The sequence below is a fragment of the Artibeus jamaicensis genome, unplaced genomic scaffold, assembly GCF_021234435.1.
Source record: "Artibeus jamaicensis isolate MK-2021 breed Jamaican fruit bat unplaced genomic scaffold, CSHL_Jam_final contig_1016, whole genome shotgun sequence".
NCBI classification, from domain to species: Eukaryota; Metazoa; Chordata; class Mammalia; order Chiroptera; family Phyllostomidae; genus Artibeus; species Artibeus jamaicensis.
Window position 1 is genome coordinate 6,324,879 of NW_026521195.1, and position 13,312 is coordinate 6,338,190.

Sequence of the window (13,312 nt, forward strand, 5' to 3'; positions counted from 1 at the left end):
CCACTAAAAAAAAACAGAAACACCAATCTGTTAGTCAAGACATTTAGTGTAAGTCAAATACATTATGACAAATCATAATTTTTTAAAAATCTCTACTACAAAATTTTTATAAAATGAAAGATATGATCAAATAATCACAAAAGTAACTGTGGATTTTTACCTTCAAAGAATTCAAAATAAAATATTTAATGTCACTTGTTTTTTCAAAATAATTTCCTAGTCAGATAAAGCAATCTACAATCTTTCCGAATTCTACCTCCTTGAAAGATTCTAGTAAAATCAGGATCTTACAATTAACATTTTATCCTTAGAACACAGTCCAACCTAATTTAGGAGCACACAAAAACAGTCAAGTTCCAAGCACGAACAGGTTTGATATTTTGCTGAATTAGAGACCTAAATGTCATCATTAGATATGCCTGACAATGGCTTTTACACTAAACTTTTTAGTTTTACTTTTATTTTAAACCAAGAATGCTGGTCCTCTTATTCTGGTGGCATTCAAGGTCTTCAAAATCCAGGCTAGGTTTTCCAGCCTTACTTCCAATTATTATATAAAGTTACATCTTAGAGGTCAAATCCTAAAGTAAATGAGCAATGCCAATTAATCTTGAAAATACCTCGTAACATCGTATGTGTTCAAATTACATAAAAACTGGCAACCTATTTTTCTTCCTTTAGGAAAACAAATCCTGTTTCTTTGAGCACATAAAAAGTAACTAGTTTATGTTAAGATGCCATGTATTTCACTAGGCTAACATTCAGTGTGAGATGATTACAATATGGAAGTATGTAGGAGCTGATAATGACTGGGGAAATTGAAAACTTACCTCTCCATCCCTGGCTGGTGTGGGTCAGTGAACTGAGTACCAGCCAACGAACCAAAGGGTTGCTGGTTCAATTCCCAGTCAGGGCATGTGCCTGGGTTGTGAGTCAGGTCCCCAGTAGGGGGTGTGCAAGAGGCAACCATACATTTATTTTTTTTCTTTCCCTCTCTTTCTCACTCCCTTCCCTTCCCTCTAAAAATAAATAAATAAAATCTTAAAAAATAATTCACCTCTCCTCCCACTTCTCTAATTCTCATTCACTCATCTTGCTGTCTTTTTTTGTTTTGTTTTGTTTTACAGAAAACAGAACATCTTTATTTATTTATTTTTTTTTAACAGAGAACATCTCACTGAAATCATGTAGGTTCAAGGCATACTGGATGCACTGTACTAAACTCCGCACTATATCCAGTACCTCAAATTATCCTCTGCTAGTGCTTAAGAACACACCAGAATAAATGAGAAACAGACTGAGTTTGATTTTGCCACCTGCTAGGAATATGACCATAGCTAGTAACCAACTCTCTCCATGCCTCAGTTTCTTCATCTCTGAAAAGAGGATAACAATACCAACTGCATAGGGTTGTTAAGAATTTTACCTAGAATGCTGCCTGGCACGTACTATTATGTAGGTGTCGGCTATTATTTTCCAACTGGACCACCACCTCAATGTCTATCCCAATTCTATTTTAAAAAATCTTCTGTAATTCCTCCTCAAATACGGCAATAATAACCTCCAACCAGAGACAGGCCCTCCTATATTCCTTAAACTTCCATGGCTCTTAACAGTACAAAATTTCTATATGATTCAACTGACTTGTACTTCCTGGAAATGTTACTTATTTTTGTGTACTTTATATAATCACAAATTATATGCTCCTTTAAGAGAGAAAATATGGATTCACTCACTATGTCTCTTTGATACAAAGAAGTCACTCAAGAAAGTATTCAACAAATATTGTTTATAAGGCTGGGTTACTAGATAGAGGTTTTTCCAACAAAGGAAAAGGAGTTCCATAAAAAAAGCAAGTGCTAGATATAAATTCACAGTTTGTATCAATGTGTAAGTCTTAAACCAAAAAATTGTTATAAAAGCCAAAACTGCTCCAAGTTTAAGTCTCATAAATGAGGACTTGGTAAGTAACAGCTTGCACTCTCTAAGTTAAAAATACTAAAGCAACGTTGGTTATAGCTTTCTATGATTTGCAAACAATGCTGCTAAATTTGGCCTAAAATCTGAAAAACAGACTAATGTATTAGACACATACTTAAAAGGTGACACTGCAACTTTGTAGATGAAAAGATTTAGTCCTTACACTCAACAAGTCTGCACAAAGATAACTAAGTAAACAATAACATTCCAAGTACAGCAGGGAAAACCCCCATTTTCCTTTACCTTCAGCTGAAGTCTTATCAAGGAAAACACAAAAGCTGTCATTCACAAAAGGACTGACAAGAAAAACTAATAAATAAGATATATTAAGAGATTGTATATTTTCTCTAAAAATCAAGATCATATGACCATTAAATTTTTTATCTGGAAAAATGTCAGATTTTAATTCCAATATCTAGCCCTTATCCCTGGATATTATTCTACTAATATATGTTCCAGAAGTTATTCTTTTTTTTTTCTTAGTAAAGTACAAATTTATTTTGTTTTAAAATTTTTTTAATTTATTTTTTATTGATTATGCCATTACAGTTGTTCTATTCCCCCCTTCATTCCCCTCCACCCTACCCCCCCATCCCCACCATTACCCCCCCTTTGATTTATGACCACGTGTCTCAAGTTCTTTAGATTCTATATTTCCCATACTATTCTTGCCCCATCAATTTTCTATCTGTCTATGCTACTTATTTTCTGTACCTTCTCCCCCCTTCTCCTCCTCCCACTCCCCTGTTGCTAACCCTCCTTGAGATCTTCATTTCTATGTTTCCACTCCTGATCTAGCTGTCCTTTTAGCTTGCTTTTGTTTTAGGTGTGGTTGTTAATAACTGTGAGTTTGCTGTCCTTTCACTGTTCATATTTTTTATCTTCTTTTTCTTAGGTAAGTCCCTTTAACATTTCATATAATAAGGGCTTGGTGATGATGAACTCCTTGAATTTGATCTTATCTGAGAAGCACTTTATCTGTCCTTCCATTCTAAATGATAGCTTTGCTGTATAGAGCAATCTTGGATGTAGATCTTTGGATTTCATGACTTGGAATATTTCTTTCCAGCCCCTTCTTGCCTGTAAGGTCTCTTTTGAGAAATCTGCTGATAGTCTGATGGGAACTCCTTTGTAGGTGACTGTCCCCTTATCTCTTGCTGCTTCTAGGATTCTCTCTTTCATTTTAATCTTGGCTAATATAATGATGTGCCTTGGTGTGTTTCTTCTTGGGTCCAACTTCCCTGGGACTCTCTGAGCTTCCTGGATTTCCTAGAAGTCTATTGCCTTTGCCAGATTGGGGGAAATTCTCCTTTATTATTTGTTCAAAGACGTTTTCCACTGGTGGCTGTGCCTTTTCCCCTTCTGGTACCCCTATAATTCGGATGTTGGAGCGTTCAAAGATGTCCTGGAGGTTCCTAAGACTCTCCTCATTTCTTTGAATTCTTGCTCCTTGACTCTTTTCTGTTTGGCCATTATTTGCTTTCTTCTGGTCCACTCCACTGATTTGAGTCCCAGTTTCCTTTTCATTGCTATTGGTTTCCTGTGCAATTCCATTCATTTCAATTAGTTTCGCCTTCATATGTTTCTCTAATTTGTGGCTATAATCAACCAGTTCTGTGAGGATCCTGATCACCAATGTTTTAAACTGTGCGTCTCAAAGCTTTGCTATTTCTTCATTGCTTAGATTTGTAGGCTCTGGGGCCTTGAGATCTTCTTGAGCCATTTTTGGTTTGTTCGTGCCCGTTAAGTATGAGGAGTGGAGCCTTGGACTCCCAGGTCGCTGGGTTGTGATGCTGTATGTGGGGGCGTGGTCAGAGCGGGGAAATGGCGACTCCCTCTGCTGTTTAGCGCCGCTGGGTGAGGAGCAGAGCCTTAGGTGGTTCCCCAGGGCAGGGTCACTCAGGTTGCTGGTTTATGATGCTGCATGTGGAGGCGGGGTCAGAGCGGGGGAAATGGCAGCGCCTTCCACTGCTGCTTGCCACTGGGGCCTGCTAGGACTAGTCCAATCGCCCACTCCCTCGCTTGTCTATCTGCGCACGAATGCACAACCACAGTCAAATCTTGGCTTTGCTCCCTCACTGTTTCCCCGGGTCACTCGCTCGGTTGCTCACTAAGTACAACCCTGCGCCTGGGTTCCGCGCTCCCGAGTTCATCTGATCAAGTTTTCCTGTGCAACCCCGCTCCGCCAGCTGCTGCTTTTGCCCCTCTTACCGGTCAGGCTGAAGAATTTGTTGTTATCAGACTTCCGAAAAGTTCAATTTTCTGTGTTCTGGCTGTGTTTTCTGTTGCTAAAATTTAGTTGTCTCTAAACTTGGTTGTGTGAGAAAGCACGGCATCTCCACCTATGCCTCCATCCTGGTGGAAGTCCTCCCAGAAGTTATTCTTTTCTTTTCTGTTATGACTGCCATTTAAATTTTTTGTATTAATGTAACTACATCAAGACCAAGAATATCTCATCAAGAAGTTATTCTTTAAACTAAAATTTTAATATTAAATAATTTTTGAAAATGTTATAAATAACTCTCCTGGTGGACTCAGGAAGTTTTCTTACAAATTAAAAAAAAAGATCATGTATTTATCTATAGTTTTCATTTAAGATCACTAACATTGCATATGTAAAGGTAAGGTGTACTATTTCTTCACTTATAATAATCATGTTACCAACGTACTGAAGAAAAGGCATGTTCTACAGATGTTTTATCCATCCATCCATCCAGACCGTCTACTCCACAGCAGTAATTTGCAAGCTAAGTATATTATGCTTCCACTCAACCAGACACAGGCAAGTTTACTAACCAAAATATTCTGCTCAACTGATAAAATATTCTTCCTTTCAATGAAGGAATATTTTATACCTAATTTAATTAATCTAATTCAATACCAGGGATTGCCTATATTAGCAAAAATTAATGCATACTACACAAAGACCCAGTATCAACTGAATTTTCTTTGTCAAGGATAGTCAATCCATTACCCTGCCTTTAACCTTCTTAAAAAGTACAGAGAAACACAATAACGGTGCATCATAGTTAAGATTTATGTTCTAAAGTCAGCTTATACAAGAGGGAAATATTACAGTCATTTAAGATTAGCACTGTCTGTTAAAATTACTAATCTTACATACAGTAATGTATTTCTTCATAGATAATGATGATGCTACCAACCTATAGTCAAAATAACCCTTAACAATCTTTTAAAATGGACTACAAACAGAGTAAGGTATTCAAAGGATAAAGCACAGGAAAAATGAGACTGAATGAGAGAATAAGGAGGGTCATATTTCACTTATTCCAGGACTTATACTCAATGAATAAATTCCTGGGGTAGTCATTTGCATGACTATGATCCTTTCCACTCTATCCTTCTTTTTCAAATTGAAAGCACATATGTTTAAGTTAAATGCTCCAGTCCTATGAAGCTACTTAGTATAAAAGTCACAGGGTGGGACGGGGGAGGGAATTACCCTGGAGAAATGAGTAATCACCAGATGCTATTTCCTCTTGTAGCATTGCCAATTGCTAATATTATATCCCACCCTGCGACCACTGTTTCTCTTTTTTTTTTTAGTTTTCAAAATTGTGCCATTTTTTCAAAGGAGACAAGAAAATATATAGATCCCATCACACCACCAAGCTAAATTTTAAAATGTATTCACATAATAAGAGAAAATGTAACACATGATCCCTGTAGTTTTTGGACTACTGTTTTCTTAAATTCATTCATAGTTGGTTAATAGTTTAAAATTGAGATCAAAATTCATTTTTAGTGAGAAATCACATCTTACCCACAACCATAAGTGTGAACTCAAACCCTCTCTTCACTGATTTTCTGTATACTTGATTTGGGAGATTTGCAAACCCCACATAGCCTTCAAGGTTCTTCTGTTGCTAAGAAAAGAAAGAAGGGTCAAGTTAGTCAATAGCAGCAAAACTCTTCTGTCACACATTTCAAATTCCCTTTATTACCCTATTTAGAAAACTATACAAAGTATTAATCATGGTGCCAATAAAAATATTAATTAGTTACAACAATGCACAAAATGAACTGAGCATGAGTTGACAATTGTAATGGTCAATTAGAAAAATCCAAGGAAATAAAATAAGAAATTTAAAAACCTGTCTGAGAGCAAAGATTTCTATTTATAGTAAGTTAGTTACAATAAGATTCTGACTAATCATCTTTAAAAAAGTTTATTCTCAAAAAAAAAAATCAAATCCCCTTAAAATTATATTACGAACTTTTCTTCTAATTATCCAATTGTTCATACTAATTACCACAGGTATGAGTTTCTTGAAATTTGTCCTCCTATTCATAAAATGAAATAAAAATGTTGAGTTTAAAGCAATTTTCCCATAAATTCTTAAAGGCTCTCATGATCAGTGTTAGTCAGTAAACAGCATCTTTCATGTTGTTGTACCAAGTCCAAAGACGTCATTTCAAGGTTTCACACAAATCTGCTACCTCCACTATCAGGGACATCAGATTTATCTGGGTATACATTATAATTCAGTTTTCTGTATAGTTTTTGATTCTTTGATGACCCCAATAATAGTTTCATGAATAACTCAAAGACACCTACTTCTAAAATAGTGTAGTAAATAAGTCTGATTTTTAACTTACCCATTGGTGAGAAAAACTGTCCATAGTTCAGACCATCTGAGTAGAGTCTTACTGGATAATTTTACTTAGAGGTAGGTCTTATTCATCATTAAAATATAATGACAAAATATTCCTAAGAGGTACTCATTTCTCGTAAGTTTTTGTCACATTTAAATTCTTATTTCAAAAAATCTCATGAGTTTAAAGCATTATTTCAACACATTTGGATTTAACAAAGCACAGTCTGCATCCTTCACTAGTATCACAATTGTAGCTAAATAATCCATTTATAACCTTTTACATTTTTCATTCATACAAACTAATTTTTAAGCCAAATGTTGACAAAATAAGGAAGCCAATTAAATTGAAAACCTAATTTTAAATTTCATAATTAGGATACTGATCAAGATATAATATTTTAAAATCAAATATCTGAAAGCCTACTGTATGTAGAGCCAAAAATATGTATTAAATTTAAGGTTTCCTTGGCTCACATTTCATCCAACTGTAAGTTAAATTTAACTTAGATTGAAAAAACTATCTGTATAAATTGTCTAGTATACTCACAGCTACTTTGTAAAGAACACATTTCCATCATTCCAGTGTTCCAGATTCCAACAGAACAGATCCACAGAAGAACAGTAAATGAGGAATTCCAAGAATTGTAGATGATGCGTTTAGTCCAAAGAGGGGAGGCAATCCATTGGAACACAGCAAAAGATAGGGAAAAATAAAAGTTACTTACATGTAACTCAAAAAATCAGAGATATATTACAAATTAATTGAAGGCTGACTTTTTTCACGTCAATAATACTTTGTTGTGCGCGGGACATAAGGCCCAAAGAATTTAATTCATTTTCAACAGCTCTCCTGATAAAATATAGATCAAAAGACTTCCTATCTTTTTATAAAAACTAATTACTATGTCCTGCACCTGCAGTCTTACAAAAAATGGTGGGAAAACTATAAAAAATAAAGTTTTAGGAAGGTATACAGGAATCAAGTTTTAATCCTAATAAGAAAAAAAAAAATGTTTGCTTTGTCAGTCACTGGGTTAAGACAGCCCAGATTAGCCCTGGCCGGGTAGCTCAGTTTGTTAGAGCATCATTCTATAACATGCCAAGGCTGCAGGTTTGATCTCCAGTCAGGACCCATGCAAGAAGCAACAAATGAATGCATAAATAATTAGTGAAACAACAAACAGATATTTCTTTCTCTCCCAATTAAAAAAAAACACAGCCCAGATTAGATAAAGACAAATGTTTTAGATAAAATATTTGCAGTGCTGTATTTCAAGTTCTATTAATTAAACTAAAGTTCAGAACTGGAAGAAATGTGGGCTTATGGATGGATACACTAAAGGGAAGGAAGCTAAAGAGGACAAGCAGCAACAAACGGAAAACTGAAGAAAATGGGAGCTGTGAAAACTGAAAGGCAACTAAGAAAGCACAGAGAAGAGACGAGACTACTACCCTTGGACAAAATGTTATGAAAAGTATGAGTCTTTACTGCATACTGACATGAATCTATGAGTTCTATCACAACCTGGAATGATGATAACGATGCTACCTCTTCATCCATCACCTTCACAGCAAGCCCCACCCAGACCACCTTTATCTAAAATGACAACCCAACAATTTGGCACTTTGTTGCTTTATGATTTTCTCCTTTGTACTTACCACCATCTAACACACATTGTACTCATCTTGTTTATGGCCATCTCCACCCCAACCCGCCTCCAGTGTAAGCTTCATCAAGGTAGAGATTAATGAATTATATAAATTGTGGCATCAAAAAAAAAAAAGCCATCTGGGAGAGCTGAAGAAGTTTCAGACAAAATATTACCCACACATATTCAAGGAATCCACAAGACAAAAGGCATAAGAAAAATGCCTCAGAGTCTGCCTGGGTGGCTTATTCACTGCTTTATTCTCAACTCCTAAAACAGTCTTTGGCATAGAGTACAAATTAAGGTCTCAATTAAGAAAAGGGGAGAAGTATTCAGGCAAAGTGGTGGGCTTTAAAAGTGGGGATGAACTTCCTACTCCCAGGAACAAAAAGAAGGTACATGAACTACAACGATGTGAAGTAGTGGGCCAGGGGATAAGGGATAGAAAATGAGGCCAGGAAGGTAGTCAGGGGCCAGATCATATGGGATCCAGACAAAAGAAATTTGGATGTTATTTTAGGTATGATGGGAAGTCACTGGAGGGTTTTACACAGGCAAGTGACCTGACCCAATTTGTGTTTTAAAGATAGCTCTCACTGCTAAGAGAAGAGGGAAAATAAGGAAACTAGTAAGGAGCATACTGCAATAGCCCAAGAAAGAAAAGACACACTAAATTTAGATGGTGTCGAAGCAAGAAAAGATAAGAAGGATTCAGAATATGTTTTGAAGGTAGAATTGTCAGGACACTGCTGATGGATCAGATTTGATTGGTGAAAAAACAAAAAAAGAGACCAAAGATAACTCCCGGGTTTTGGCTTGGACAACTCCAAGGCTAGTGATCTCTCTTAGGGAAGTGGGGAACAACAAAGAAGGAAAAGGCTCGGAAGTGAGAGCCAAAGTTGCCAAAATCAAACACAGCCTTGCGCATGTTAAGTATAAGGTGTCTATTATAGATCCAAGAAGAAGAGATGTCCAACAGTCGGTTACATAGATGAATACAGAAATTCTAGGGTTGGTTGGCGCTGAAAATAGAGATTCTGGAATCATAAGCATACAGACAGCAGTAGGAGAGGACTGAATTCCAAATAGAGACTATACATAAAAATGGGTCTAGACAGAGTCCTGGAGCACTCTAACCTTGAGATACTAGGCAGAGAAAGAGTGAGAAAGATCAATCAGTGAGGAAGAACCATTGACTCAAGTTTACTCAACTGTGTTAAGCTTTACCAAAAGGTCAAGTGAAATACCAAAGATGTGACCACAACATTTTGAAAAAAGGTTACTGGTAACTTTCGATAAGAGCAATCTTAGTAACATAGTGAGGAAGAAAGTAACTAGGTTGAGAGTAAAAAAATTCCATGTAACTATTATAACATTTTAAATAATTGCATTTTAAAATTAAACATGTTACTTGTCAGTCCCCACATGACTAATTTTTCAGAGGGAAAAAACCATGTCATTTCTGTATTCTTAACAAAGTGCTGATACACAGGTGATATTAAAAGTTGTGAAATTAAAATACATTTTCAGAGGAAGAAACATAGAGAAGAGACATATAGATCTTTCCCATATAATAAGAATCTTTCCACAAATTCTAAAATCAGCCATACTCTGTAATTCACAAGACTACCTACTGATGTTTTCTTCCTGCACAAATGAAATGTTTGCAGTGCCAGTATGAAATATAATCTCTAGATAAAGAAACATTATTTTTTGGTGTGAATGATACAACTCTGACACTTATAAGCATGTGAAGATAGATAAAAATACATTTACTAAAATACTTTTAGGTCTTAAGAGTATTATTATTTGATATCAAGCATCAGTTACATAGTAAGAAATAGTTATCAAATCATATTTTCTAAAAGCATATGTGTACATTTATAAATCTTTTAATGAGTTTTCCAAAAAGTTCATTTTTTTTTTTCCAGACGATTGCTCTAGTAGAGAGCTTAGGTGTCTTTAACTTCATTCAAAACAATTTTGTTGCGGGACTTCCGCCAAGATGGAGGTATAGGTGGATGTGCCGTACCTTCTCACACAACCAAGTTTAGGGACAACTAAATATTAGCATCAGAAAACACAACCAGAACACGGAAAACTGAACTTTTCGGAAGTCCGCTAACAACAAATTCTTCAGCCCGACCGGTAAGGGGCGAAACTGGCGTCTGGTGGGGAGTTGCAAAGGAGGGCTCGGTCGGACCCGGGCGCGGAATCCAGACCCGCGAATCCGGACGCGCAGGTTCCAGACACAGGATTGGACCTGGTGAGCGACCGAGCGACCCACCGGGTGAGCGACTGCGGAGGAGACAGTGGGGAGGCGGTGCAGCATGTTGACTGCGGTTGCCTGATTGCAGGCGAGCGAGGGAGTGGGCGGTTGGACCGGCCGCGGCGGTGATAGAGGGCGCTGAGGCGCCGCCATTTCCCGCTCTGACCACGCCCCCACATACAGCATCACAACCCAGCGACCTGGGAGTCCTAGGCGCCGCTTCTCACATTTAAAGGGCCAGAACAGACCAAAAATGTCGCAGGAAGACCTCAAAGCCCCAGAGATAAATCTAAGCGACGAAGAAATAGCAAAACTCTCAGACGCACAGTTTAAAACACTGGTCATCAGCTTCCTCACAGATCTGGTTGATTATAGCCACAAATTAGAGAAACATATGAAGGCTAAATTAAGGGAAATGAATGGAATTCCACAGGAAACCCATAGAGGTGAAAAGGAAACTGGGACTCAAATCAATGCAGTGGACCAGAAGAAAGCAAATAATGGACAAACAGAAAAGAGTCAAGGAGCAAGAATTCAAAGAAATGAGGAGAGTCTTAGGAACCTCCAGGACATCTTTAAACGCTCCAATATCCGAATTATAGGGGTACCAGAAGGGGGAAAGACACAACCACCAGTGGAAAAATTATTTGAACAAATAATAAAAGAAAATTTCCCCAATCTGGCAAAGGAAATAGACTTCCAGGAAATCCAAGAAGCCCAGAGAGTACCAAAAAAGTTGGACTCAAGAAGAAACACACCAAGGCATATCATAATTACATTAGCCAAAATTAAAATGAAGGAGAGAATCCTAGAAGCAGCAAGAGCTAAGGGGACAATCACCTACAAAGGAGTCCCCATCAGGCTGTCAGCAGATTTCTCAAAAGAGACCTTACAGGCAAGAAGGGGCTGGAAAGAAATATTCCAAGTCATGAAATCTAAAGACCTACAACCAAGATTGCTCTATCCAGCAAAACTTTCATTTAGAATGGAAGGACAGATAAGGTGCTTCTCAGATAAGACCAAATTCAAGGAGTTCATCATCACCAAGCCCTTATTATATGAAATGTTAAAGGGACTTATCTAAGAAAAAGAAGATAAAGAAACATGAACAGTGAAAGGACAACAAACTCACAGTTATTAACAACCACACCTAAAACGAAAGCAAACTAAAAGGACAGCTAGAGCAGGAGTGGAAATATAGAAATGAAGATCTCAAGGAGGGTTAGCAACAGGGGAGTGGGAGGAGGAGATGGGGGGAGAAGGTACAGAAAATAAGTAGCATAGACAGTAGATAGAAAATAGATGGGGGGGGCAAAATAGCATGGGAAATATAGAACCTAAAGGACTTGAGACACATGGACATAAACTAAAGGGTGGTAATGATGGGGATGGGGGGGCAGGGTGGAGGGGAATGAAGGGGGGAATAGAACAACTGTAACAGCATAATCAATTTTAAAAAAATTAAAATAATTTTATTTAGTTAAAAAAAACAATTTTGTTGCTTTGTATTGTGAAAGCTGACATATCAGCATTCATTTAAAAAAACTGGGTGAGAGGGAATGGTGGGGGAAAATGCAGACAGCTATAATTGAACAATAATAAAATAATTTTTAAAAAAACATCAAAATTGGTGGGGTTTTGTGAAGCCATTTTAATACTGAAGAAGAAAATATGTGACATTTTTGGCATATTATGCTTTATTATTTCAAGAAAGGTAAAAAGGCAAGTAAAATGCAAAAAAATATTAGTACAGTGTATGGAAAAGGTGCTCTGACTGATCGATGTGTCAAGAGTGGTTTGTGAAGTTTTGTGCTGGAGATTTCTTGCTGGACAATGCTCCAATGGTCAGGTAGACCTGTTGAAATTGATAGTGATCAAATCGAGACATTATTGAGAACAATCAATGTTCTACCATGCGAGAGATACCGAACATACTCAAAGTATCCAAATAAATAAAGTTATTGGTGAAAATGAAAAATGTGTCTTTTATTTCATGGAAAAAACATATGAACTTTTTGGCCAACCGAATATATAGAGATGCCAAATTTCTATGTCAAAATTCATAGAAAATCAAACTGTAATTCCACTGTCTGTTGTTTCACTGCCTGTGAAAAAGTCAACGTAATAAACACAACATCCAGTAATATCAGTGTTAAATTTATTTAACCTTACTTCTAGAAATCAATTATATTTGAAGAACAAGATGTTTCAAGCAAGTACCAGTGGGTAGTTTACTGGAACCCTTTCAAATCCTTTAGAGTCTCTTGCCATTTGTTCCTATTCCAAAGAATAAAGTTACCAAAATTGTGACATCTAAAAATCCCATCATCACTTTTAAAGGTTTGAATATTAGTATTTGCTTTAATAAATCTTCCCAAAGAGAAAAGCAGCAACTTATTTTGGAAATTGCTAAATATGCTTTTCAGTAACAACAAAATTGATCAAGGAATGTTGTAACACATTGGAAGCCTGACAAAACCAGAATTTGAGGAAAATTAAGATATACTCCTGGTAGGGTCTACTAAAAACAACAACAAAACCCCTTCAATCCTCTCCACCTTTACAAAATTAAAAGTTCAACCCAAATTACCCTAATAAGACCAGAATTCTCTCCCCTTAGTAACTGCAATTAAAAAAAACCCCAAAAACAGGCTACAAAGATCCAAGGTTTATATCAATAATTTTCCATTTCAAAGGTAAACATTTGGGGTTTCCTAAATAACTTCAAGTTCAATTTGTACCCCTTTAGGTTTTAAAACACAGGTGTAATGTATATCGCTTTACACACTGATAAA

At 36.6% G+C, this 13,312-nt stretch overlaps 1 protein-coding gene across 3 annotated transcripts in view; it reads right to left on the reverse strand.

Moving 5' to 3' along the window:
- Positions 1-13,312, reverse strand: part of SEPTIN7 (septin 7) — an 87,434-nt gene that overhangs the window by 53,535 nt on the left and 20,587 nt on the right. The window contains exons 1-2 of one of the 3 annotated variants that reach the window (XM_053661651.1): positions 7,147-7,219; positions 5,765-5,867 (exon numbers count right to left, since the gene is read on the reverse strand). The exons of 1 other annotated variant lie outside the window; for it this stretch is intronic. In XM_053661651.1, the coding sequence (XP_053517626.1) occupies positions 5,765-5,774 (10 nt within the window). In that variant the 5' untranslated portion in view covers positions 5,775-5,867; positions 7,147-7,219. Of the gene's footprint in view, positions 1-5,764; positions 5,868-6,600; positions 6,710-7,146; positions 7,220-13,312 lie in introns of those variants that run through there. One more of the 3 variants, XM_053661646.1, reaches the window with a different exon arrangement.